This window comes from Solenopsis invicta, chromosome 11 (genome assembly GCF_016802725.1).
Source record: "Solenopsis invicta isolate M01_SB chromosome 11, UNIL_Sinv_3.0, whole genome shotgun sequence".
Lineage (NCBI taxonomy): Eukaryota > Metazoa > Arthropoda > Insecta > Hymenoptera > Formicidae > Solenopsis > Solenopsis invicta.
The window spans coordinates 2,366,835-2,393,842 of NC_052674.1; the positions used below are offsets into that span (position 1 = coordinate 2,366,835).

The following is a 27,008-nucleotide window of genomic DNA, read 5'->3' on the forward strand; positions in this document are numbered from 1 at the left end:
ATTAATATTTATGAAAAATAATGCGTTTGGTCAATCCAAAACGAAAGATTGGATGGATGCGAAGCCCGTAATTTATGTCTGTGTGTCTCAGAATATGAAACTTTATTCCAAATATCTTACCCGCTTTTTGATACGAGATTCATGCAACGACTATATATATACGGACCAAGATCGATCACGAGAAAAAGCAATAAGTCTCGGGAACTTAGACTAAAGAATTTTTTTCCCCCGCCGATGGAACTGCAAAGACTGGGTAACGAGTCGAGTTTTTCATCGTTATTCCCCGACGAAAAAAAGCTCTGGGTGGGAAATAAATACAAATTGCGGGATTACCGGGACTTTTCACGCTGATATGGGGCCCCATGCTCTTCACGCGACAACGTTCTCTATTTTCCGGATACTTCGTATAAGTTACGACGGACCGCTTCATGAAACCAAATGTACCGTGAAATTTTCCGCCGTCGCGAAACAACCGCGGCAGTGCTGGATGACGTTACCGTGCATTTCTCGGGATGCTTTATTTATGTACGGGAATCGTGAATGAATTTAGGAATTGTGTAATTTATGTGAACAGTGACCTGGGCTACGTAGATGTGCAAAAAAATGTACATGCTGAAACGTAAAATATGAGAGAGATATAAAAGAATAGTACAGGAACGATAATGAAGTATTTCATAAAAGAATAAGAAATATTGTTAAAATTATAGTATTTCATTTTAATATAATAATCTTTCAACATATTTTGTCCTTTTTTTAATTATAATATACTTTTAACTTTAGTTTTATATTGAATAATTAAGTTCTCGCATTATCATATAACTTACTCTCATTTTGATAGAATTTTAAATTATCTTGTTTCTGTGGATGAGACAGGATATCTGAAATTCTTTGTGTAAATACATAAAATCAATTAAAATAACAAGTTAAGTGATAAGTTACTTGCTAATCTTTCCTGTTATTGTTTGTGGAGAATTGCTATTTGATTTGCTGGTTTGAAATAAATCCATAATTAATTCTGAAGCTCTCGGATTGATATTTATTTCAATTCTACACAACGAAACAAAAGTAACACGAAGATAAAATTTTTCAAAGTATATATAAATGCTAATATGCTCAAATTTTGAAATATAATTAAAGTAAATAATACGAATAATATAAATATCAAAGAAGACGGTTGTACAATTTCCTGTGAAAATTGTTCGGAGATTTTAACAATGATCTCGATAATCCACGCGGATGAAAACCGTGAGAATGTTTTCGAGATAAGCAAGTGGTGCGAGAGGGTAGTTCGAGTCGCAGGAATTTGAACGAAGAAAGGGTGTGTCGGACGGCCGTGTCCTGTCATGTTCGATAGCGATATACCTTGGGCTTTGGCTCCCTTAGAATTTCGTGGTACCACTCTCTAATTGCATAATAGGATGCCCGCATGTAGGGGAAAGGTGGATGGATAGTATAGACGTTCTTGGACCGAGCATGGGGGTAGCAATCGAAATAGATATCAGCCTTTCTCCCGTGCGCTGTGTACGCTTATTAGACCCTAGTTCGAGTTTTTGAAGAATGCTACTGTGCACTTTGAGTCTTGCATTTTGTACATATAAGATTACATAATAACATAAAATGCGGTGATAACATTGTCCAAACAGAGAAGACATTTTCCAAAAAATACTTCTTGTAGCGGTATCGAAAGAATAAAAAAAACTCTTGAAAAAGTTAAGATGATTTTTATATTTCTGCTCACCATTTTCCTACTGGTTTTTTTACTTCAAAGTAATTTAAGAATATTCTGTCTAACGCAGTAAAAATTTGAAAGTGGGTCGACTCCCGTTTCACTTCGAACTGCCATACACATGCATGGTTCAGGCTGAATAATGAATTAGCCTCCTTAAGTCAATTATCAAGATTTTATAGCTTCGATAAAGCTGTTCATGACGATTATTAGCTGGCATACGCGGCGATGCGTCTGTGCTTGTATGGCATGAGATGAGATGATTGCCAGAGATTATGAGAACGTATCGAATATTTAATACGCACATTGAAATTTTATAAATCTCGAGATAGATGTATCTTCTGTACTGAAGCTTCCGAGTATGCTAGGAACATGTATTTTTCAAGATGGAATTAATTGCATTACGCTCTGTTATTTCCGTCCCGTTATTTCAATGACAGTATCGATTAATGACCAAATTATTAAAAAATGGTTTGAAGAAATGGCGGTGCAGAACAATTTAATTAACTTTGCAATTTAATTATTTCTTATAATATAGATATTTTAATTTCAAATTTACAAGTAATGTGCCATACAATATAGCAAAATTAAAAAATATATTTGTATTAAATTTGAACTTTACAAATAGTTAGAGTTTAGATTAGATTAACAGAATACTTTTATATAATTGTATAAATTTATAAATTTTTGTATAAAATTTGTATAAATTGTGTAAATTTTATTTAATAGTAACTTAATACTTTATTTAATAGTAATGTTTGTTTTCAATAAATCGAAAAACGATAGAAGGGAAAGTGACGTATTACGGCTCCCTAATTATATTTTGTACAATAACTTTACTAATAATTAATATTTTAAATTGAAAGTTCAACAAGATAACATTTGTATTATTCAATCAATTCTGGACTCAAAGTTATAAAATATTTATTACTTAGCATGTTATTTATAAAAATGTGACAATACTGTATAATAGTTTAAAGAGAAACAGGAATGGTGATATGGCAACAGAAATAGATTTAAAAAATTGATTTTGTTTAAAAAAATAAAGTGTTTTGTTATAAAATTATGTATTTATTCAAAGTAAAGAGAAAATATTGCAGAATACATGTAAATGCATGTGTATACACATAACACTTCCGCATATGGACTGCAGTATTGAAAATCTATAATACATGTAATGTAAACTGTAGATTAGCAATAAAACTACAACTTATCGATTAAATTACTTTGAAAACTTCAGAAAAGAGGCCTGTTCAGGCGTCAGCACACTTAAGAGCACTGCATTAATAAAATCTCATGCTATTGCTTAACTTTGCATAACTCAAAATGTGTATAGTCGAATATTTAAATATTCAATAATAAAAAAACACAAGATAATTAAATGTTAAATATATCTTGAAAAAAGTTTCGAAAGTATACATGCCTTATGTTCAAAGTAAAAATGTCTCATAACAATTGTATATTAGCATATTAGCATCATTGTATATATATAACAGCGGACTACTAAATAAATAATTCCGTAAGTAATCATTAGACTTCATCACCTAATAGACACATAACATTTACATTGGCCATTTAATATTACCTTTTCCTCTAACATTTTTTAAATAAAAATATTAGAAAATCAGTTTTGATTTAATAACTAAAACTTCTTTTTATAAATATTAACTATTATATAAATTAGTTTGTTTAGCTTGACACATTAGAATAGAAATTAGTTCTGCACTTTTGGTAGTAGCGGTCTATGGCGCGTGTATTATTTAGAAATTAAGAGACATCAATAATATTAAAATTTCAATAAACCAAGGGCAATTTCTCCGCACTAATCTGACGATATTAGCATAGATTTCTGGACGGTAGATAATTCCGAGTCTTGAAGGGTCGAAGAGGCAGAGACGTCTGATAACCGCCCCTTGTAAGTTAGCGTATCTACCGGCGAAGAAGGGTAAGGAGAGAGATGGTTTCGGGGCAGCACGCGTCCCTTCTATTAAATTAACGTAAGGCAAAGGGATGGAAACCACCCCCGCCCCAAACACTAGGTCAACCGGTTCAACCTTGCAGAATCCTGACTATTCATATGTTGGGCAACCCTCGGTGCACTGATTTTCTTGATAGCAGACTAAAGTAACGCAATAAATAGGCACGTTAATTAAATAACTAGCAATCACTAGTAAGTAGAAAGCTTCTGCTTATTATTGTATTCGATAAGTCCACTGCACGTGTGTTAGCAAATATTACGTGTACGCGTGCAAGCTTCTCGAAAGCGAGAAGCGACCCGCACATACGATGTCACAATTGTAGAAACTGATTAAACAAGATTCACAAGCCGCCCTCATAGACGACGAATATCCTTCGGAATCTCAAACGATATTCGGACCAAACCTGAAGTTGTCACTTCAAAGATGCTACAGAGAAATGGGAATTAACAAACCGAACTTTAATTAAAAGATAAGTAAATATGTTGCATAATATCGAAAGAAATATTTTAAGCAAAAACTCAAATGCAACAATTTATTGTAGAAATGAGTTTCCTGGTGAAACGGAGGTTAAGTAAAATCAAAATTGAACGTATGTTGAAGAGTACAATTACTTGCTAATCATTGCCAAAATGCCTTCGTGTTATCCGCAAAAGAAGAATCCGCAAAGGAAAGTAAGGACAGTAGTAAACGTAATTTGAATTTCATGGCAGTTTAACGATCTTAATTAGAAAGCCCTTGCTCATCCTAGCTCGAGGCCGTCCAGACCTGGAACCTGCAACCCCGAATCTCGAACCTACCTCTCGACTTAACCGGGCTTACTCAAGGAGAGACGCGTTAAGCCAAGAAGGATCTTAGCTCGCTGTTTATTCTCGTATTAACACCGTGCCTAAACTATCCGAAGACAAATCGTGTACACTACGCGCGAAGAAGGCACTCGACTGAGCTTGACCCTCGGGATAAGCGTCAAAGGATTCAAGCTGATTGATTTATTGTGTTAACGTGAGTCATACGATTGATACGTCATTATTTTGCCTTACGTGTCTTTTTATTTTTTTTACCACGTTTAAGTTTTATTTGATAAAAATAATAATTTTACAAATATATAAAATTGTTATTTTAATATTAATTACACTCACACAAATATATACACACATGCGTATTTATCAGATTATGCATGTGTATATGTGTATATGTGTATAAAAGAAATTATCGCGAATATGTTTCAGTGCGATAGAATTTTTCTGCCTTTTTAATTTAATTGAGATTGAAATATATTTCGTGTCTTCGCGTACAAAACTCTCAGAACTTTTGCGAAGAAAGGTTTAAGCGTTTATGCAGAAAATAACTTTAGGCTCAAACTTTATGATAAAAAATTTGTTGAACTATCCCGATTTGTTGAATCACACTTTAAAAAAAAAAATAAAAACTGATACAGTAAATTAACAATTTCTTAATGCTAAAGCATAATTTATTGTGATTAATTGATTTAATTCAGTCCTATCGCGTATAATAAAACATATTAAAAATTTTGGTCATTGTATACTTTAATGTATATATTTTTAAAATTAATTTTTCATAGATAGTAAGAGCGCTATTCATTAGAGAAAAGCAGAGAAACCAAGTATAACGGAAAAAAATTTTTGGACGCGTAATTAGCTAGTGTAGCGGTGAAGTTTGGTGTTAAAATCAGGCAGGACGCGAGAAACATTTTTTTAATAATATTTATTAGAAACTCAGTGTGTTGTGCGTGTAATATGCTATTTAATAGCCAACGCGGCCGCGCACCCATTGCGGTACGGCATTGCCGAAATATATCGTTTTAATATAGCGGCGTGTTTGCATCACGAGCAAATCCCCTGTAATATCCACTGGCCGGTCGTGTAGGGAAAAGGGGGAGAGGTGAATTTTGCGCGAGAGTGGACGAAGTACTTTCAGGATGGCCGCTGGCCAAGCCAAGGCGAACGCGGGGTGACCGCTGCTGAGGCTGGCCCCTAAAAGAAACATAAATAAGACAAATAGGGGCGATCGACAATAGAAAATATCGAATGTACAGAATGCTCCATAAATCGGAGGGGGCGAGGTTGAGCGAGGGTGGCGCGGGTGGTGCGACGGGGCGCGGGGATGGTCACCGTTTGCTGTAAGGCGGCCGATCTTTTTATGTTCCAACGCGCTCCCTTTCGCTCCCTCAGAAATATATCTATGGCCAATATCCGCAACCATTTCCCGTGCACGTTTCCACTGCGGATTCGATATACTCGCTCTGCGTCGAGTATTAGTTGCTAGGTGTGCACGGGATCACACGCGTGTGTTTGTGCCCTTGCGTGAACGCGTGAGGAAAAACTCGTGTGGGGAGGCACGACGAAGGGATCGAGGGAACGCTTAACTGTTTTAATTGCGCGATTGTAATATTCTAAGTGGCCGATATCTGTGTGCATGTTTTATGATGTTTTTTTTTTTCAGTGGAAGTAAAAAATATTCTGTCAGCGATGTTTCTGTATCCTGGTGCAGATACGTATATGGAAATCCGAATTTTAAATTGCGAATAAATTTGCTTCAGTCAGAGAGTGGAGATGAAATAAGAAGATAACAGATAAATAATATATTTATTTATTATATTTTCTTATATCCTCTTCTTTTCTCTCTCTTTCTTTCTGTCTTTACTGGTTTCTCATTCTATAAAAAGTAAAAAAATACGATTCAAAATTTGTCGTCGTATTACATTGGTTTGCATTCAAAATCTGATCTTGGAAAGATTTAAGAGTCATTAGTGAAACTCGGTTTTACGTCATGCTTGTTACTTGACGGGAGTAGTTGTAAGACACATGGCTGGTACACGTACTCGAAATGAGAGGGGAGGGGCGGGGGAAGGAAGGAAGGAAACGAAATGCGTGGTATGAACAACGAGAGAGTTTGCAAACATAATCCAACATTTGCGCAGCATCGTCGCGCGTGTGCACGTCGCCACCGAGAAAGGGGTTCGTACGAGGAGCGCTCGTAGGACGCAGGGGAGGTTGGTCTGAATTCCCAGGTTTACGTTTACAACCTTAACTACAAATTCGACAGAGTTACCGAGGCATAAGAGGGCGGATTGAGTCTCGCAAGGGTGGTTAGAACTGCGTGTAAGAGTCACCCAGCCCGCCTCTCACTCTTACCCGCTATTCTCTTCCAGTTGTTAAGAAGTCCCTCTGGGCTAATTTGGCCTCCGCGTCCTTCTCACGCTTTATCGTTCTGCTTCTTCATGTCTCGTTTCGATCGCCTCAACCACCTACGAGTGTTCCGCGTCATCTAAGCTCACGGTTGCGTCAAATTGGGGTTGTTTCATCAGAAGATAGGACTCGAGCTTTCTTATGTTAAGATTATTATTCGTATTCTTCAAAAGCAAGGATTTTTGATGCTAGATAGTTAACTTACATTATCAATTTTTTTAACACATCTACACACACATATATTTGTAAAAATAAAATAAAAACTATCATATTATTGAAAAATTTATTTAAAAAATAAACATAAATGCAAAACAAACAACAAATTTGTCACAGAAGATAACAAAATAATATTAAAAGTTATTACATTATTTGCAAACAAAATTGAATTAAAATGTCCACAATTGCGAATATTACATATTTTAAAATATTTTTAATTGTTAATTTTTATTTCAAAGGTATAAATAATTAAAATACTTCAGAATGATTTTCTATATATTTTATTCAAAAATACATATTAAATAATCAATTAAAAATCAAAGTCGTTTTAAAAAAGTAAAAAATTCGCATGAGAAAACTTCAACGCGTTTTGCAAATCAAACGATCAATACACAAATTACTCAACCCTTTCTGGCCGAAGCACCCTTTTTCTATAAACGGATAAAGAAACGAGTGAACGGATCCTTCGCCGTTGATATTCGCCCCGGCGACGTGATGGCCAAGTTACCCTCTTGGCGCATTCGGCGAACACGACGAAAAAAAAGACGCAGACGAGCGCAAATTCTCCCTATTCCGACACAATGCGAGGAGGTATCGAAATTATTTATAACAGCCGTTCATTAGCAAAGAACACTCTGGAGACGGTGAATACGCCAGCGAATAAAACTTCGATGAGTCATTTAATCAAGATTCTGACACGCTGTATGTATGATTGAATTGATATCAAGAATAGCTACAAATTACTGGCAGCAAGATTGGAAAGATAAATGTCATAAAATAAGATTTCTTTGCATAAAGTTTTATATGATTTAATCTTTTCACAAATATTTCTTGCGTATAAAAAGAAATTTGGTTAATGATCTAGAAATAAAGTTCCAACTCGTTCCATCTCTATTATTCAAAGTCAAATTCCATTTTCTTTTGTCCCATCCACCTTTTCTTTGCATATACTTAGTGAAATATATATTGCGTTTAAAACTGTAAAATTTATCAATTTTGGAATTTAAACCAATCTTCTATACTGTGAATGCACATATAATGCAATTTCATAAAATTTCAATAATACAGTCATAAACTCAATTTCTTTATTATAAATTGATAGTTGTATCGAAACTGAACTCGCAGTGAATGGCGGTGAACTCGTCAATCATGTCGCGCCGGTTCTCTCTTAGCGGCGGCTCTTATCAACGGCAATTGCATTGCTGCAGTCGCCGATACATTGACATTTCATGCGGATCCCGCCATTCCCCGCGGCACGGGAATAATATTGCCAGTTCCGTTATTTATAAGCTGGCTATTTACCGCCGGCAGCTGCCAGAAGAGCACAATAAAACGAAGCGCGCGGGAGTGTAGCTATGTAAATCCTGTTGGTTGCCCCGTATCGCGCGCCTGTAAATGCATTTATGATCCCCGACTCTCGTATAGCTACTAGGGAAAGTTTACTAGGGAATATGCTTCGTACTGACTTATATTTCCGCTTGTCATTTGATTTATTTCGGATAACGAGCGCGCGCTTTTTTTCCAACGACTGTTTATGTTCACAATAATCTTTTCTCGCAATGCAACCGCATAAAAATACAACAGACAGTTATCAAAAATCTTTCCCTTTTTCTATTTTTTAATGTAATGTTAATTTATGTTTTTTTTTAAATCTGATTATTGTTATTTAATATCTGATATCTTTTTTTTAGATTACAGAGAATCTATGATTATTAAGTTTTACAAGATTTTTATGATTAATCTTTTATCAATTCTATTAAATAAATTACATCTAATACATTTATACAGAATGGGTCCATAAAAAAGCATATCTCAGGTTCGGTCATTTCATGTTAGAGGGGGAAAACCGGGGTGGTTGTTAGTGAACAATCGAGGATAGGACGAAAGAAAGAGGGAGAGAGAGAAAGAGATGAGAAGGGAAACCAGTGAAAAAAGGGTGGGAAGGGCGGAAACCACGGCTAAGAGAGTAGGTACTTGCAAAAAACGCCATGGAAGCTATTAAGCATTTTTTCGCACAAGAGGAAAAAAATGAGTGCTTCCTTTTCTTTTATGCGAAACCAACGTAGAGAGGCGGAAGAGAGAATGGGGCTGGGGAGGGATGGTATTTATTACATAAGCGACAAAAAATTTTATCAGCATTATTTTAAGCTTGTCGGAATTCCGACATTTTCATTATGGAAAAAGATCGATTTTAAATTTAATGGAAACTTTGTTATTAAAATTAAGATTCGCGCATGTTGTGGAGCAGATACGTATAGCATCAGGATAAAGTTTTAGGTTTTATTCTTACTGCTTTCTTCGACGTACTTCGATACTGTACGTATACATTTCACCCTTGTTTCCAACCTCTTGACTGACACGCTTCTTGAATGTATAAGTATGGGAAAGTAAACCCGGTCGTGTACACTCATATGTAATTTATATTTAAGCAATCGTCTATATGTAAGACACCGAGTCATTAGTATGGCGCCTAGCGAGTGATATATCCTGCTAACTTCGCTAAGAAACTGCTTTGGGAACGCAGACAGGGGTGGTTTAAGGAACGCGACGCTACATTACAAGATATTCGTCCGTTCAGCACTAATGATAATTAGAACGTTAAAGCGACGAACAGCTAGAGAGCAAGCAGAAGAAATAGAGATAGACAGAGAGAGAGAGTGAGAGAGAAAGAGAGAAAGATTAATTTAAGTGCAATAGTAAATGAAAAATGCAAAGCATTTTCCAAATTTCTCTTATGACTAATCAAATTACCAGATGCGAAAAAAAATTCTGGAGTATTTATCTATTCATTTATTTATTTATTTGTGATATATTATTATACATATATAAAAAATTAAATTTTGCTTATTATTAGTTATTTAGTTGTTGCTAAATATCAAATAATTCACATAAATATCTATTTATAATATTATATTTATATTAATGAGATATGTATACACAGATAAATTTTTAAAACAATACTCTAATAAAATAATTAAGCTAATTTTTATTTTACTGTAGAAATTGTAATACATTATATATTACACTTTAATTTATTTCTGAAACGTGTAATAAATTTTCTATAAATTCCTAATAGTTTTTGAAATAATTATTTGTTGCACATTATTCGAATAATCATTGATATTGTTTAATAGAATTCATTTGTTCCCTTTACGGGATAAAGAACTTAATGCAAAGGATATTAAAGGGCAAGGGAAGTAGCGGGAAGTGTTTTATTGCATCCTAAAACAGTATAGAAGTGTTGGTAAGCAATGTTTCCTCCAACTTTCTAAAATCTTTTGCACGCTTTGTCTAACAGATTATACAATTATGCGATTGTGCCGCGTATCCCAAAACACAATTACAAAATCAGATTTGGTTCAATTATAGAAATAATGTATTAATTTGTAGTTACCGTTATAGATATCGTAAATATAAATTTACAAAGTAAAAATTTCTAATAATACATAAAATAAAATTACATATTAATTATTTCCAAAGATACGCTAGTATGACTGAAAATTATTACTTTGTTTCTCTAATCTAGTAAAAATTAAAAAGTTTAATTTTAAGTTAAAAAGCCAAATATAAAATCCAAACGTGAAAATATAGTATAACAAAACAGGAACTGCTATTTTTGCGAAATGCGCTACCGAAACCGAGCAGGAGGGTTGAAAGCAAAAGCGACTTGTTTGGCCGTGAGGACGTTGCAGAGGGTTCAAGCCGCGAGGGTTGGGGGTCTCTAAGTAGATTTCAAGTGGAAGATTTATATAAAGGAACGATACAGCTTCCAGCGTGCCGTCACGTAAATCGGGAGTATATCTAATCCGCTGGCGTAAATGCCTTGAGACGTTTGTTTCCGCGACGTTTTAAATCTGGCTGAAAATTAGGATAATAATATCCCTGTATACTTCATTCTCGTCTCTTCTCATTTTCTCTAAAATAAAGCTGGAATCACACGATGCATAATGTCTTAAATGGTTTGCTTGTTTAAGTGGCACGCTGCTATGCCTGCTCTGATGTATGCCAAATGCATTGAACGCGGTATGCTGGTATGCTTTCTATGCTGGTATGCTTCCTATGTTAATTGTGGCGCATTATTTCATAGTTCATTTCCTTGCATCCATTAATCAAAATATTAAAAACTATCATATGATCGAGCAGACGATCAACAACATCTTCAGAAAAGAAATAATTGTGCTAATTTCAGCAGTGCAAGACATAAAAAACGCTTTATTTTTTTCATTTTTTTGTCGTGCAAAGTGTAATAAATTGCAAAATTTTTAGAGAATACAAAGTGAGCTTTACTCAAAAACAGACGCAGCGACACCGTTCAAGTAAGACGGTTATGTAGCGAGAAACAAAATTATTATTGCCAATTTAAAGCATGTGATGAGTCTAAAAAACAAAAAGTGCTGCCCTCTTAAAATATTTAAATTATTTTTTTTCCATAGTTTTTAAATCAAACGTCATTAAAGACACGGTTTAGCTTATCCGTTTATGATATTTTACTGTGCAAGTGATCTACTATCGTTTTCAGTTTCATATGATAACTTTATGCAACACTTCAAACAACATACAATGCATCAGCGTATAAGAAAACAAGTGTGAAAATCACAAATATCGTGTAATTTCATCTTAAAAATATTTCGCAAGTTTCACAAACAGTTGTCATTTAAAAAGAATACATAACATATATCTGATTAAGGACTTAAGCCATATGCGATAACGTTACTACTATCGAAAATAAGTTGATTTAGAGAAATTATAAGTCGGCGAGTCACGCGCAGAGACGCGATCGCGTTACCGGCGCCAAGGGAACAAGAGAAATATTAAACAGACTTGTTTTCTCGTAAATCAGTTAGAAATTCCCCTCGAATAAGGGGACCGTCCGCGAGAGGGCTGGGACTTTGAAAGGTGGCTGGCAACCCCGTCGGATCTCTAATGACACCCCCCTCTGGTTCCTTCGTGGCCGCAATTCATCCTCGAACTGGCATCACGTGGTATCCTTGACTCTATCTGCCTACGTAAAGTTTTCTACTCAACATAAAATTGCTATGTAAAACATACAAGTCTAAAAGTATCGTATTGCCCTTCGGTCCAGAACCTCAATCACGAAGTCCATACAGTGTAATCAACGCAGCTAGGTTGATAGAGTCATTAATAATCCATCTGCAGAGTATTGTCACACTAGTTATTTAATATGAAAACTTATTAGAAAATTTTTAAAATAATGATTTTTAAATCTTTTTAGTTGTGCTGATTTTTTTATGTAACAATTTTTATAAGACAAAAAGAAAAAAATTAATGATGTATTGATTGCATTTCCCATTAATTTTAATTGCATTATTTTTAACTTAAATATAAGTTGTATGAATATTTTTATTCGATTTGAATATAGAAATACGAAATGCTATTCACAAAAGCTCGTAAATATTCATCAACTACTTATAAGTATCAACTGACACTCTTAAGTGCATACATTCCCTTTAAGCTAGTTTGCCACATACTGGTGTACGAAGTTAAATCGTTTTTTTTTTGTGGGCGATTTTTCAACATCGTAATTATTTTTTGCGATTTTATCGTGTGTTAAAATGAATGATACGAAAGAACAGCGTGCATTCAGTTTTACTACAAATTTAATAAATTAAATCTCAATAAACTTATGTTTAGAATAATAATTAATAACTATAAGTGACTAGGAAATATTTGTATCTTTTTTTGAACTTTTGGGTAGCCTCGTATATTTTTGATTTGCAAAATTTATTTTAGAATTTCGTGACATCTGGTTTATAAAACAATTGCTTTTTAGACACTTTGTCTTTCCAATTTGAAGATGTGCAAATTACATTTTAAATATATAATTAATAATTTGCAGTGGATATTTGCAGAAAGCGAGATTCTTCTTTTGCGACGCGACTCGATTTCATCGCGATGGCGATCAATCTCTTTTAACGGTCTCGTCGAAGTTTTGCCGAGGATTAGGTACAGAGGGAGTGGATCCATGCGATCGCAAAGGATTCTGGTGGCAATGCGCAAGAAAACCACGACTCGTTAATTTGTCATTCTGAAGCGGCGCTTTTGCGAAGCAATTCGCTTCGTGAGAATTCGTCGACGGTGCCTCTTGTTTTCTTTGCAATGTTGGAGAAAGACAAACTTTCCGGATTTATAGGGATTAGATCTCTCGTGCACGATCAATATAGAGTATTGCGCAGGTACGATTTTTAGTATGAGTTTCGCGTAAAGTTTTCTGTTATGATATTCTCGAAAAGGTTTGCTTATAATTTTTTTGCACATTTGATATAAATATTTGTATGTTTGCTGATTTTGTTTAAAAATAGCATAATAAAATTAATAATTATATTTTTTACATAATATCACTGCATATAATCTTAATGTTTTATAACAACATAATTAATATCTTGTAACGATTTATTACAACATGCAAATTTAAAAAAAAATAGACGAATAGTAACATGAAGATTATTTTCATAAATATCTTCATATAAACGTTTCGACTTATAATCGTAAAAATGGACTATCGTATAAAGAAAAAAAAAAGAAAGTTTCAACGCGGAGAGTTTTCTTAGGTTTCCTAATTATCGAATCCCACTCTGAATATGTTGTCCAATTACCGCAGTTCGGTCCATTGTGCACTGATGTTGGGGTACTAAGAGAAATAAAAGATTACAGGTATGAAATATCCACGGGAAAAGGGACAAGGCTCGCAAGGGGACACGAGTAACTCTCGACGCTCGCGGAGACGGAACTGACATCCGGTTGACGGCCGGAAGAACAGCGTCGAAGAGTCGGCCGTTGCGGACGCGGCCGGGACAGATGCGCGTATCATTTATCCGTGCGTGTACGCGCTTGCACGATGTCAGAGCGCTCGCAGCTCCCATTGTTTCAAGACTTTTATAATTGGGAAGAGGCGGTCAGTCGCATTAATGCGCCCACGGAAGGCCGTGCTGGCCAACTTTTCAATGGCATCGTAATTACACGTTTGCCAGGCAGAGGTATTACCTTGTGCTCTCTCTCGCTTATTCCCTTCCTTCCCCATCCGCGCATTTCCCATTTTTGTCATCTACTCCTCTTCTACTCTCCCCTCTTGCCCCGTTCTTCGCGTTTTCTGTTTTCTGTCTCGTTGGTCTCTTCTCGCTTGTCGCTCGTCGCGTTATGTTCTCTTTTTCTTATTTTCTTGTTCCTTTCGTCATTCTGGTTACGTTACTCTGGCTCTTCATTCGCAGCTTTTAGCTGCTCTGTTGTAGCTCGTCAATTTTTTGCCATTGTCGTCTTTCAATAGTCTTCTATTGCATTAAGCTTCTATAGGATAAATATAAAATACTTCCACTACGTGTTATAGTAGCACATGTAATATGAATAAAAATATACGGTGGCCGTTGTATAAGTAGAAAAAAGTAGAAAATATACAAAAAAATATATATTATATAAATTATACATATATTCAAGATTTTTATTATATATTATGGATATGCAACTATTGCCATAAAAATTGAATAAATCCTGTAATAATTAATTAAATGACAATTGAAGATTTTCTGGAAATGCAATTGCGCAAACTTTACGTTAGCACTGCAAATGAATTAATCATTGATTTGAGCGACGATTTCGTATTGAAAGCTTGTAAGGAAATATATTTCCTTTTCCGGCGGTCGGGCCACATTAACGGAAACAAACCGTTATGAAAATGTTCCGTAAATAGAAGCATGACCAAACGCGATGTGGTTTTGCGGTCTCCACCTTTTGCCGTACCTGGTTTCGACTTTCAAGAGGGTGGCAGCCGGGCTGGGAGGGATTATAGAGCTTTGCCAGGATATCAATTATAACCAGAAACAGTTATTCTGTGCACCCGAAACCCTTTCTACCCCCTTCCTGCTTCCCCCTGCCATCCGTTGCACCGTCCCGACCATTCCTAATCCTCTGTAAATTATATTATTTTCACTGTTTGTTTACCAGCCTCCCTATTCTGTACCCGTCCGCGTAGGATTTGCGGCGACTTTCCGGCTTTTGCCGTGTCTCACCCTTTCTCAGCCGGCACCGTATTAAAATCATTTCCCGGAACGCCATTTCCTCCGAAAATTTCACTTTCCGCCTTACATCGATTCAAAGTTACTTCGTGACGCGATCTACATTTTACGACATTTATCACACTGTCTTTAATTATGATATATCGTAAAACCTTGTTTTAGATTTTGTTACGAATTTAAAAAAAAACATAATGTCCGTTCTAATTTTGTGCGAAAAGTCAACTTAAATTCACACTTGAAAATTTCTTTTCATAATAACAAGAATGCAATGCTCATTATTCATATGATTATTATTCATATGATTTATTTTAAAATTTTAATGTATTGTGAATTTTATAACAAATAAAAAACATTTGTACTGATTATATTGCATTAAAAATGCAAAAATGTAAAACTTCTTCCTCAGATTTCATTATTGTATTTAGAGCTTTGCCTGGCGTATTATATAAAAACATACACAATATGCATATACAGGGATTATTATTTTTACGAATGCATTAAATAGCGTTAGGCGAAATGTGCATGCGAATTATTTTATAGACCGCATATCAATTTTTTTTGTTTAATTGCCTTTCTGATAAAATGGCTACATATGCATACTAAAACACAATTTTTTAAGTATATTCTTTCGAACAAAGTTGTGTATGTATATATATTTGTTAGGTAAAATTATAATGCTAGTCGTTTATAATCCGATTTTAATTAAAATAAATATATTGAAATGTTTTATCAAAATAAATAGACATATTGAAATATTTTATGAAAAATGTAATTCAAAACCTTTTCCAGTAAATAAAATTATTATATATAATATGCATACATAGGAAATTATATTGTATACATAATTATTATTAAGATAAATTGAATTGCAGATATTGTTACGTAGCTGTATCTATTTCGTGTGACTATTAAAATCTCCACATTTACATATTTCTTGATGATGTTATACACAGCGCTATGTTCAACGTAACGACGGTCACTAGCGGCGAATCCCGTATTCCCCGAAAGAATCTCACGACACGTACGATTTTTTTTCACGCTACACCTTTTAACACCCTTATTTCCCCGACGTCGTGTTCCTGGACACGAGCTGCCCTATTATGCAAATGTACTAGGTGAAACGGCCTGGACCTGGCTATGATCGCACGGAGACATTTCCCGCGCTCCTATGGGGGTAGTTTGCACCCTGCGCAAGGCGGTAGCCGTGGAGGAAATGGGCTGCGTGCGATACACGCGTACTCGTTTCGTAGGCTCGTAGATGCTCGTATTTACCGATTTCATGGGATCTCTATGTTAAGCTAATGACCGCCTGTAATTACTAATTTTTAACACGGTACTACCTCCAATTACACGGATATTCTTGCTCAGATTTGAATAATCATGTGCTTGTGTTTTGTTTTACGCGCGCATGCGCGCGTATATAATTTAGTTGCTCTTAGAAGGGAAAATTAGAATCATTCATCGATTGTTTAAATTTGTACGATCACGCTTTCGTACGTTCAGAAACTGAGAAGATAGATACTGTCTAAATATGATACACTACATTAGCTATTATTGCTATTTAAGACGAGCTATTTTAGTTATATCTGATTTATATAACCGCGACTGTCAACAAAAACTATAATTATAATTAGCTTTGCAAGTGGAGTCAGTTTCGCTAACTGAAGTATTTTTGTCATTTTAACCTCATCTTGATGTCTTGGAGATAAGAGAAACGTTTTGCTCTCGACTCGTGGTAAAAATCCACGTGCGGGGCACGTCGACGACGTGCGTCATAACGGTACGCTTATAGACGTTCGTAGGTGTAATGACGTCGGTGAATGTCCATGCACCTACGGCGGTGGTCAGATATGACGGAAAGAGGGTCTCCAGGAGCGGATAAGAGAGACACAGAAGCGGTGGAGAGGGAAGGGGGGAGGAGGCGAGAGGACGAGTGAGAATTCACCGGTAGATGCTTGACGGAGGAGCGGCGGGAGTGTTGTTGGGGTGATAGCGACCGGGGGTGGGTGTTTACTTTTGGTGTTGGGCAAGTAGCGCCCGGCATGCATGGTTCCCTCTGATAGCAAACACTGAGTATCGATCAGTATGACTCTGGTAAACAACTATTGTAGAGTAGTATAGTATAGAATAGTCTGCGACCCCTCGTCCCACCGTCGACTGTCCCACAACGGTGTCCCAACCCCCGCAGGATTCTGTCTCTTGCTTTCTCTCTCTCTCACTCTCTCTCTCTCTCTCTCTCTCTCTCTTACTCGCTCTCCTCCCTCTCCGCTTCTCGGCGTCGCATAACCCCTTCGTTCTGTATGCCAACCCTGCGTCCACCCGCTCCTATCCGCAACAACGCCGCCGTATTCGCGATATGCCTGCTTACGTGTCGAGCAGGGCCGACCCTTGTCGGCAAATTGCTCGGAAAAATACGACCACATCTTTCAAGAGAATTTTAAAACGCAGGCGATTCTTTTTGGCTAGTTGTCACAGATCATGGAATTTTATATCCTGAAGTATTATCAACGAAAAACTATTATCTATAAAGAATCAAATATAGAAAGGCTAAATCTATTATTTAGCAAATTATTGAATTAAGTAATAGCTCGTTACAGCAGGATAAATTTTTAGTACAGTTTGTATGTGTGAGGTAATATTCATAAAAAAGATTTACATAAAATATATTATGTCTTTAAATTGTTTATTTTATAGAAACTCTTTTCATGTATATTTAGTAGATTTTATTTATAAAAATAATTTTATAACAATCTTCAATTATAAAATTGAAGTTTTTAAAATTAATTAATGTCTAAAAGTAAAAGTGGAAAGTAATTTATAAACTTTAATGTTATATAATATTTAGAAGAATGTCTCATTTCTTCTATTTTATATAATTCTAAAATGATTCTTTTAATTACGCAAAGTTATTTCTACGGAGCCAATGTAATTCCGTAGAATTACTATTATTGACTCTTGTTTTTTTATTTTCTTCATTATTAATATAATTTCGATTTTCTTTAAGATTCTGTGATTGCATACGGCTACTATTTATTCTGGGGAATTTATTAATTCAAAATTATGGCAGAGAGAAAGAGAGAGAGAGAGAGAGAGGGAGGCAGAGCGCGATGCACGTATAAATTTAGGCGCAAGTAGTTTCAGACACGTGTAGTCAGACGTAGGTTATTGACTTCGATATTGAACGCAGGGATGCTATGTTTATAAGCAGCTACTTACACCACTAGCCAAAGCTATCTACAACGTAATTCCCAACAGATCGTACAATCAAACAATGTAGCATATGTTTGCTAGAATAATTTTATTGAAATTAGATAAAAATTTTCAGTCACATTCTTTAAACGTCTCAAATTTTATGTCGCAATTACAGTATTTAATGTCGTACGTTACGGTAACGGACGCGTTCTTCGTTACTGTATCGATTGATAGATTTCAACGCAATGTTTAAAAACATTTTATAACAGGATGAGTCCGTCCCTGATGTGGATGCTAATCATCTTGGCGAAGGGTGTCTGAAATTGTCGCCCCATGGCGTAACTCCGGAGCTCAGCAACCCCTGCGATTCTCCCTAACGGCTCGCTTAACCAAACAACCTTGATAAATTATGCAAAAATCAACAACACTACGAAATGCATCTCCCATGCTGCGGCTGGGACGACACGAGTCTCCTGTTACGGAATTCCAAACCTTTCCGCTTTTGATTTTGAATCGGACGGAGCGCGAGCGTAATGTCATTCCGTAGATATGTTCGAATTAATGAGCTACATATATATGCTTCAACGGAATAAAAAAAATAATAAAAATTTACGTTAATGAATTATTACAGATAATATGTCTGTGTTTGTGCAATATATTTTAGTATTTTATTATTTTGCTAATGGCAGGTAAGAAAACTTGAGCAATAAAACGTAGACAGTAATGAAATCAACATGTTTACTTTACTCGGTATCGATTGTAATTAGTTGATTTGCTTACGTTTTACTGTGTCATCAATTGTTCCAAAAACGTATTACGAGTAACAACAATTCCACAGTTCTTTGTGACTGTCATTTTTCATCGATAAACTCGTCGAAAATTCGGCATTTGTCGATTAAAATTATCCATTCGTGGAAAAAGCGTGTCTATACTTGCGCACGGAAAAGAGAGAATCCACGTAAAATTAGTTTACAATCCTTTATAGGACAGCCGGCTACATTTCGCGTATTTTATTAAAAAATTCTGACGAAATATGATTTTATTACGGTATACGCACGGCAGCTGTGTTTCACGTTAAAGGCTTTCATGTCATTCGTGTATCGACGCGCGCGCCGTAACGCAACGCGGCGCGGCGCGGCGCGGCGCGGCGCGACGCGACGCGACGCGACCCGTCAAATCCGCGAACCAATAAATGAATATAACCCACGCGTGAGAATAAAATCCGTCGCTAAACTGCGCAACAGGTGTTAGAGGTTATTGACAATCTTTTCATCAGGGGATGACGGTGTTTGTGTGATATCTCGTCGAATATCGGCGCCGACAATTTCCCAGCGCACAAAGTCCGGCCCGGTTCGCTGTTTATTAAACCAGATGTCATTTTTTTCATATTCAATTCTCTTTCCGCGCTCTGTCGGCTCTGACGGATTTCGCCTGGGCACGAGCGCAAAATTAGAACAGTTCACCGTACGTCGACAAGTACGTTAACAATTTTAATTTTTGCCGATGCGCGTATTAACGATGCCCAAATTATTGGAAAATATATTTCGATCGATCTTAATTGTATTTACACGAGGAAAAACAGATTTTCCAAAATATTATAAATTAGTATAAATTGTTTGACAAAATGTGCAAGATGTTCTTTCTATTATCAATAGAATTAAAAAAAAATGGAAATGTTTGTTTCAGGAGGACGTTTCAGGAGGACTCTAAGATGCGACAGCCAATAGAAAGGTAAGAATCACTTTCTCGTAGCAATCGTTAAACTAATAAATGCAGCGAGATGCATTGCGAAGCACCGCGAATACGTGTATTGATACAGCGCAGTCTGGAAACCGTCATACTGTTTCCAATACGATCCTCTAAGTGCAAGTTGTTCGTGGCGAAAATGGGGTAGTATGTATCTTCAATCACGGGTATTCTCGGCATCTCTCCCACTCTCCCCATCGGAGGGTCTGTTATCAATACCAGCGTCACGCTCTCGGCATTGTGCCGCGGTTCGGTACTGCCGCGAGAAACAACGCGCGCGAACAACAACAACAAACAACAACAAACTAGACCGCTATGAAGTCTGCCGCGCGCTGTCCGTACGTACCTACCTACCCGCGACCTGCTTTTCCGACATTGTCACCAGACCATCTTCAGTTATCGTGCCGATTTATAGCCATGACAGTTTCTATTCTTACTCCCTGCACGTTCTCTCAATGAAAGTTTGCTACTGTTTTACGCAATCTTGCGAAGACAGGACATTTGGAGCATCTATAGCTTAGAAAAGACATATAACAAATTGCTATGATTAAATATGAACTTTAAACCAGTAGCTTTCAGTAGCTATCCTACTTGCATACTACGGATAGTTGAATACCACGAAGATAAACCGTTATACTTGATAATATTTGCGTATAGATCTATAGTTTCCAAAACAAAATAGCAAAAAGTAAACAAGTTTCTATAAAGCATATAACTGATGTCACGAGTTACTTTCTTACGGTATCTTTCATAATTAACCTTGTGTCTCGTAAATAATATAACGTTTGGACTCCATGATAAACAAGATAAATCATTTGCATTCCGCGAAACCATGTCAAGTGAAATGCAATAGCTTTAATATATTACCAATTGCAAATCTTAGATAGGAAGGACCAGAAGATGCTAGGATGATGTCGATTAATATTTAACTACGTTGCGAATAAGGAACGGACGCGTCAAAGCTATTCGAGGACATCTCAAGCTGGAGAATAGGAAATTATGCTGAGCATGATGAATACATCAGAACAGGTCGGCTTTAGTCTGGTCTTAGGAGTAGGTCGAATCGATAACAATAACTACATGGACATCTATACTGCTACCATACGTGATGTCGGAGATTCGTTTATGATGACGGGACTTCCTCGATCTCCTAGATGTAGCATGTTTTAATATATAATTCATGTTAAAGATGCGCGAAATGTACATAATAGTTTATGTTGAATTAGACTCTTGTTCGTGAATAGTCCAATAGTGATATTTATCACTATTGGATTTTGCAACAGAACGAAATGTAGGATAGTCGATGTTTTAAGACATCGTAACTTTTTACTAGCGAGAATACCACGTTTATGTATTTATTATGACTACTGTGGCTTTTGTAGATAATAATATTAAAGTTAAACTCATTCAAAAATTAAGATCAAGATTAACAATGTTAAGTGATGAGATTGTAATATTAAAAATATAAATAGCGAGACCATTAAAAATTGAAATTAAATATAGAATTAAATATCTTACGAGAAAAATAATCAATTGATAAACAATTTGAAATGTTTATACTAAAAATATTTTCTCTCTAATTATAAGGAAATAGTTTAATGTGGAAACAATTATTTCGTATTAATAATAATAATTGCCGTGGAATTTCTTATCATGGAAAATCGGAAAATAGGCCCAAAAGATAGTAACGAATTGTATAGGGGAAAGTAAAGCAAGTGCAGTGGAAATTGGAAAACACAGCGTGGGTCAGCACGCCGGGCGACAATCGCCGAAGTGCGTCGCGGCGCAACCGACGGGACTGCCTCTCTCCGGAGAGCCGAGAAACACCCACGCCACGCCGGAGCGAAAGAGAGAGAGAGAGAGCGAGAGAGTGAGTGTGTGCCGTCTGGATGGAGACGGAGGATCACCCCGCGAGAGTGCCGCGATAACGCGCGCGACGAGGATGCTCGGTGCTGGAGCGACGAAGAGGAGGTGGCCGTCAAACGGAGGGAGACATCGCCACGGCCGCTGCGCGACGTCGACGGGAGCGAGACACCGCGATGGTCCTCGCAATGCGCCGACTCAGTAGCCGCGTGCTCGCCACGGCCGGAGGGTTTCGCGGCTAAGCGGTGCCGAGCGTCGCACAGTCGCGACGGCAGCCACCGGCGCGCGGTTATACCCCCTTTTCTTCAAACCTGCACACGCAACCCCGCACCGCTACGTTCGGCGCACGTTTTGCCTGTCTCCACGACGGCGAGGGAACGTTGCCCCAGGTTGCGAGAGAGAGGGCGTCCTCCGCGGCCGCCTGCCGCCACCCCCCTCCGGCATTCATCCCCGGAGAAAGAGAGAGAGAGAAAGAGAGAGCGAGAAAGAGACAGGGAGAAAGAGAGAGAGAAAGAGGGAGGGAGAGAGAGGGAGAAAGAGAGCGGCGTCGCCGTCGGCGTCTTCGAGAATCGGTTGCCTCCTTTCATCAGGGCAACGGCGGCGTCCGATCCGGCATCGTTCTTTTAACGTCGCGGCGGTGCACGTGGCGCGCGCGGCACGCGGTGCTTCGAGAGAAAGAGAGATAGATAGGTAGACAGTTAGGTGGATAGGTAGCAAGCGCGAGAGCTAGAGAAGTCGAGAAGACTGAGAGGGCGAGGGGAGAAAGAGGAAAAGAGAAAGAAACAGAGAGAGAGAGAGAGAGTGGTACAGAGGGAGGAGAGAGAGGCGGAAAAGGGGTAGAGGTGACAGAGAGACCGAAAGGGGGCGGGCGGGAGGAAAGAGGGTAGAGACGAAAAGAAACGGAGGAGCTGCGTCCCGACGGATAGAGGAAATCAACAAAGAGAGCCAAAAGGAGCGTCGTATCTTCCTTCCATTTTTTTCTGTCAATCCTATCACGTAAAGAAGGACGGAGGAACCGAAGGCCACGAGTGAACCGACGAGGAGGAAGCGGGACATGCTGGAACCACGCTGGAGACCCGTCCAGGTAGTCTTATTCACCCTGCAACACTTCTTCTCCAGTGCACTACCTATGTCATCCGATATCTGATTGAACTGCCTGCCTGTGCGAACGCTCATTCACATAATGCACCCAACGTCACATAAATATCCTCTGCTGTTTTTACCTCTCTCTCTCTGTCTATCTTTCTCTCTCTTTCGTGTTCTATTTATTTTGCTTTCTCTCTCTCTCTCTTTTATTTTCCACTCAATCGTTTGCTTGCTTCGCTAGTTGTGTCACTTTTTTTGTCACCAACTTCGTACGTTTCTGACGCTCTTTGCATCGCGCTGCAGACACTGGTGACAGCCACGTGCCACCGGCGCTCCCCTTCGCACGCCGCTGCTAGAATTTGGAGTACTCCTTTTAAACGCTTCACACGTTTAACGCGCGCTTTCGTGGTTTGGCTATCGACTCTTTGTTCCTATCTGACTCTGGCTTTGATCACGTGGAGCCTTTATTTGTACTTTGTGTCACGATTAACTTATTAATCTATCTGAAATTGAGAGTCATTCGTTCATTCATCAGCAATTTTCTTTTTATTAGACGGATTTTTATTTTGAAGATAATTTTAAATTTGCATAATTTTTTGTCTCCTTTACATCACTATTATAAATTTTAAATTATGACATTTTTTTGGTATACAATTTGATACTGTATAATATAAATATATAATTTAATGTCCGAGTTTTTTCTTCTTTCCATTCTCTTTTTTTAACTAGCTGCAATTCTATTGTTGACACAGGTCATGAGTTTTTTATCGTAATAATGCTAATTTCTATCATTTACAATTGCTATCGCTATTTGATAGAGAAATTTGATATTTTTATCTCTTCGTACATTTTAGGATTTACGTTATGGCTGTGTATTTCTAAGTTCGAAGCTATCGCTAAGCTTAGAATATCCAGCGCGTACGATTTCGTTACTATTAATCTTATAAATTACGTGTAAATATAGTATTTGGATGAAATAGAAACATAAGAGTGCGGACGATGCGCGAGATCGACGAATATTTCGTGTGATTTACTTTAATCGAATTTAGGTCGTGGCAAAAATAGAAAGGACATAAATGGAGATTATAGCACGGTACAAATTTTACACTAATCGATTATTATCGCAAAAGAATGCATTTCTTGTTTTTTATTTAATCGTTTCTTATTTAATCTACTGTCATCCGACGATTTGAAATTGCAAACAAATATTATTTACTAATGGCTTCCTTAGTCCTGTCGTAATTAGCGCAGTAGGCAATATGCTGTTGCCAAAATCGTGGATGTGGAAATAGAAACGTTATCGCGTTATCGTCAATAAGAGTTGCCAAGACGAGATGATTTAGCGCATCCATCTCGTAATGTTAAACAAATTAAATAGGACGTTTTCATAATGCAGATAAATGTTCCTTACCCCGAGATTTCCTGATTGATCCTGCACTCCACCGGCCGAAGCGATATTCGTGGAAATGACACTTTAACGATCGTGACAAGACAAATAGGTGCGCCGGACAACCAGAATGGTTGGTCAAATAAATCTCACTATACCGGCCTAAGATTAACTACGTTCGGGTTACTAAATACGTACCTGCCTCAGTACAGAAATCTTTGCGGTGTAAAACGCATTTTTCCGAAAATAATCTTGGCAGAGGTGTGCCGCCTTTGAAGCTGCCTGGAGTCTAAGAGTAATCTAATATCGTATGAATCACCGTGCCATTGGCTGAGGAAGTCCAACGACTTGTTTCAAAACGCTTCTGACAACCTGACAAAAATTCCTATTTCGTGTTTCATCGTCTGTCACGCAACGTCTACATAGCGTTCACCGAGGCTTTTGCTACCACGCGAGTAACAAAGTGATCAAACGGAGAGATCAGTGATCATTACTCACATTTGTAAATTATACTCGTGTTACTTTGAAATGTTGTCTACATCGAAGTAACGATCACCGTTAATACCATTCTCCCCCCCCCGTTAAATCCGTTTTCTAGTTAGGGTAAAAAATTTATTGATATTAATATATAAAATCAATATCAATATTTAAAACGACTATTATACTATATACTATTATACTATTATACTATAATATTAAAACGTCTATCTAAATAAGACGTTCATTAAAATCAACATTTGAGAATTACAAATAGCGTGAACTTGCTGATTTTCAGCAACGAATTACACTGCTTCCATTTTCAAAATTATACATATGGCTGAAATTAGAAACTTTTAAATTCGATTTTAGAAATTGTTTTCAAAAATATAAGCATATAAAATTTGAAATTTGTAAAATTAATATCATTATTTTGCATACCATCTTAAAACACGAAAAATATTTATATCATATTTCTATAATTCCATTTTTTTTTAATATAGATTTTTAGCGTACATAATTATATTGAAACAGTTAAGATATTCTTCTTTTTTGACATAAAATCTTATATATAATTGACTCGCTTCGTAATATGCTTCCGTAATATGCTTTCGGTACAATGTGGTACTATTGTCGATGCGGCTTTTGTGAAAAACATGAAACGTGAAACATTCGCAAAATGAACTTGAATTTACAATGACAATGGGATCCTTTGAATTTAACAGTGGAATCCTTTCACTCCTTCGGACGAAACATCAGAGATGGCATCGTCGCGCAATCGAAAGGGTGAGACGAAGGGTGACGGCAGTTACGCTTCAATCGGGGAACGCTCCATGTTACCTGGGAATAGGGGTGATTTTTTTTAGAAGTGTATAGCCGATAGAGATAGTCGGGTGCTCTCGGTCGCGGCTTTGTGTGGGTGGCTCGTCTACGAGACTGTAGAAGTCCCGGGTGGTGTAGTAGGTGGAACAGCAGAGACGGAGGCGGTCCTACCCTGCTTGGGGGCGTTAAAGAAGTAGGTGGGGTTGGCCACCCCCGCGCGTCAACCCTTACACCCCGCGTCTCCGAAAGCTCGGTATGCCCCCCCGGATCTCTTCGATCCCATATTCGCCAATCAGCCGAACCATCCCGTTCTTTGTCACCCTCTACCAACGAGGATCGCCTGGTACGGCCATCTGGTTGTCTGGCTTTCCTTCGGGTGACCGTCGATTTCTTCAAAATTCAAAGATCAGCCTGGTGGCGAGTGCAGGAGACAGCTAGGCGGCAGCGTCCACGACGGACGAACCACGCGCGAAGACCGTCGCGCCGCTCCGTTCGTACGCAGCCGGTTGATCGATTCTGTGTCGTTGGGTAGTGTTTTGTGCGCGATATCGGCGTCTTGGAGAATCGAGCGTCGCTCTTGCCGGCTGATGACACCCGGCCTGGGGTGTCACGCCTTCTTCATGGTCGCGTCGGGACGACCACGGGGGAGAGAGAGGGTGGTGTGCGCGTCAATCGTGATATATATTTCGCATCATCCCCGCCACCTTGGCTTCGCCCATTTTCTCACCTCCTCCGCCGCCAGTTCAGACGTACGTGCCGAGCGCGCGGTTGCACACATCCACGGTGCATATACATGGACACGGAGTGCAACGAGAGCCAGCACAGCTGCGGCGGCATAGCCCCCCCGTTTTCGCGCTTGCTTGGCACGGCACAGCATCCCTCTTCGGCCACTTCCGGCCAGGCCAGGCTCCGCCCACTTTTATATTAATCACGTCTTGGTTCGCTCCTGGCTTCTGTTCTCCATCTTTCTTCCCCAGTGAGCGATTTCCTACCGCGGACGCCTGGGAACCACACCTTTGCCCGTTGGCTTATTCATGTGTCCCGGGCCTTGCGACGCGGGCCTCGACATATCTCTCTCCCTCTCCCTCTATTTTCCCCCCTTTGTCTCGCCGTCGATCTCGCGGAAATACGGCGACGATGCGCTTTAGACGTGACGGTGCAAGGCTGATGGAGATATTCACGTAGCTGTTCACAGACAAGCTTGCGTTGGCTTCCCCGACGCATCACAAAGACGTATAGTTCAATTAATTTATATATGGCGAACAGTGGTAACAATGTTCC

The 27,008-nt window shown here is 37.9% G+C and overlaps 1 protein-coding gene and 2 long non-coding RNA genes across 15 annotated transcripts in view; 2 read left to right on the forward strand and 1 right to left on the reverse strand.

The window, feature by feature from the left end:
• LOC120358945 overlaps positions 1-20,709 on the forward strand; it is a 56,079-nt gene extending 35,370 nt beyond the window's left edge. The window contains exon 3 of the long non-coding RNA XR_005575826.1: positions 20,033-20,709. This is a non-coding gene — a long non-coding RNA (uncharacterized LOC120358945). The remainder of the gene's footprint in view (positions 1-20,032) is intronic.
• The window catches only part of LOC120358944, a 161,194-nt gene that overhangs the window by 41,653 nt on the left and 92,533 nt on the right, over positions 1-27,008 (reverse strand). The gene's annotated exons all lie outside the window — the stretch shown is intronic.
• LOC105194631 (forkhead box protein P1) overlaps positions 22,183-27,008 on the forward strand; it is a 322,192-nt gene continuing 317,366 nt past the window's right edge. For 5 of the 13 annotated variants that reach the window (XM_039454861.1, XM_026130824.2, XM_026130826.2 and 2 more), the window contains exon 1: positions 22,186-23,039. In XM_039454861.1, the coding sequence (XP_039310795.1) occupies positions 23,010-23,039 (30 nt within the window). In that variant the 5' untranslated portion in view covers positions 22,186-23,009. Of the gene's footprint in view, positions 23,040-27,008 lie in introns of all 13 variants that reach the window. The other 8 variants (XM_026130825.2, XM_039454859.1, XM_039454858.1 and 5 more) reach the window with 6 other exon arrangements.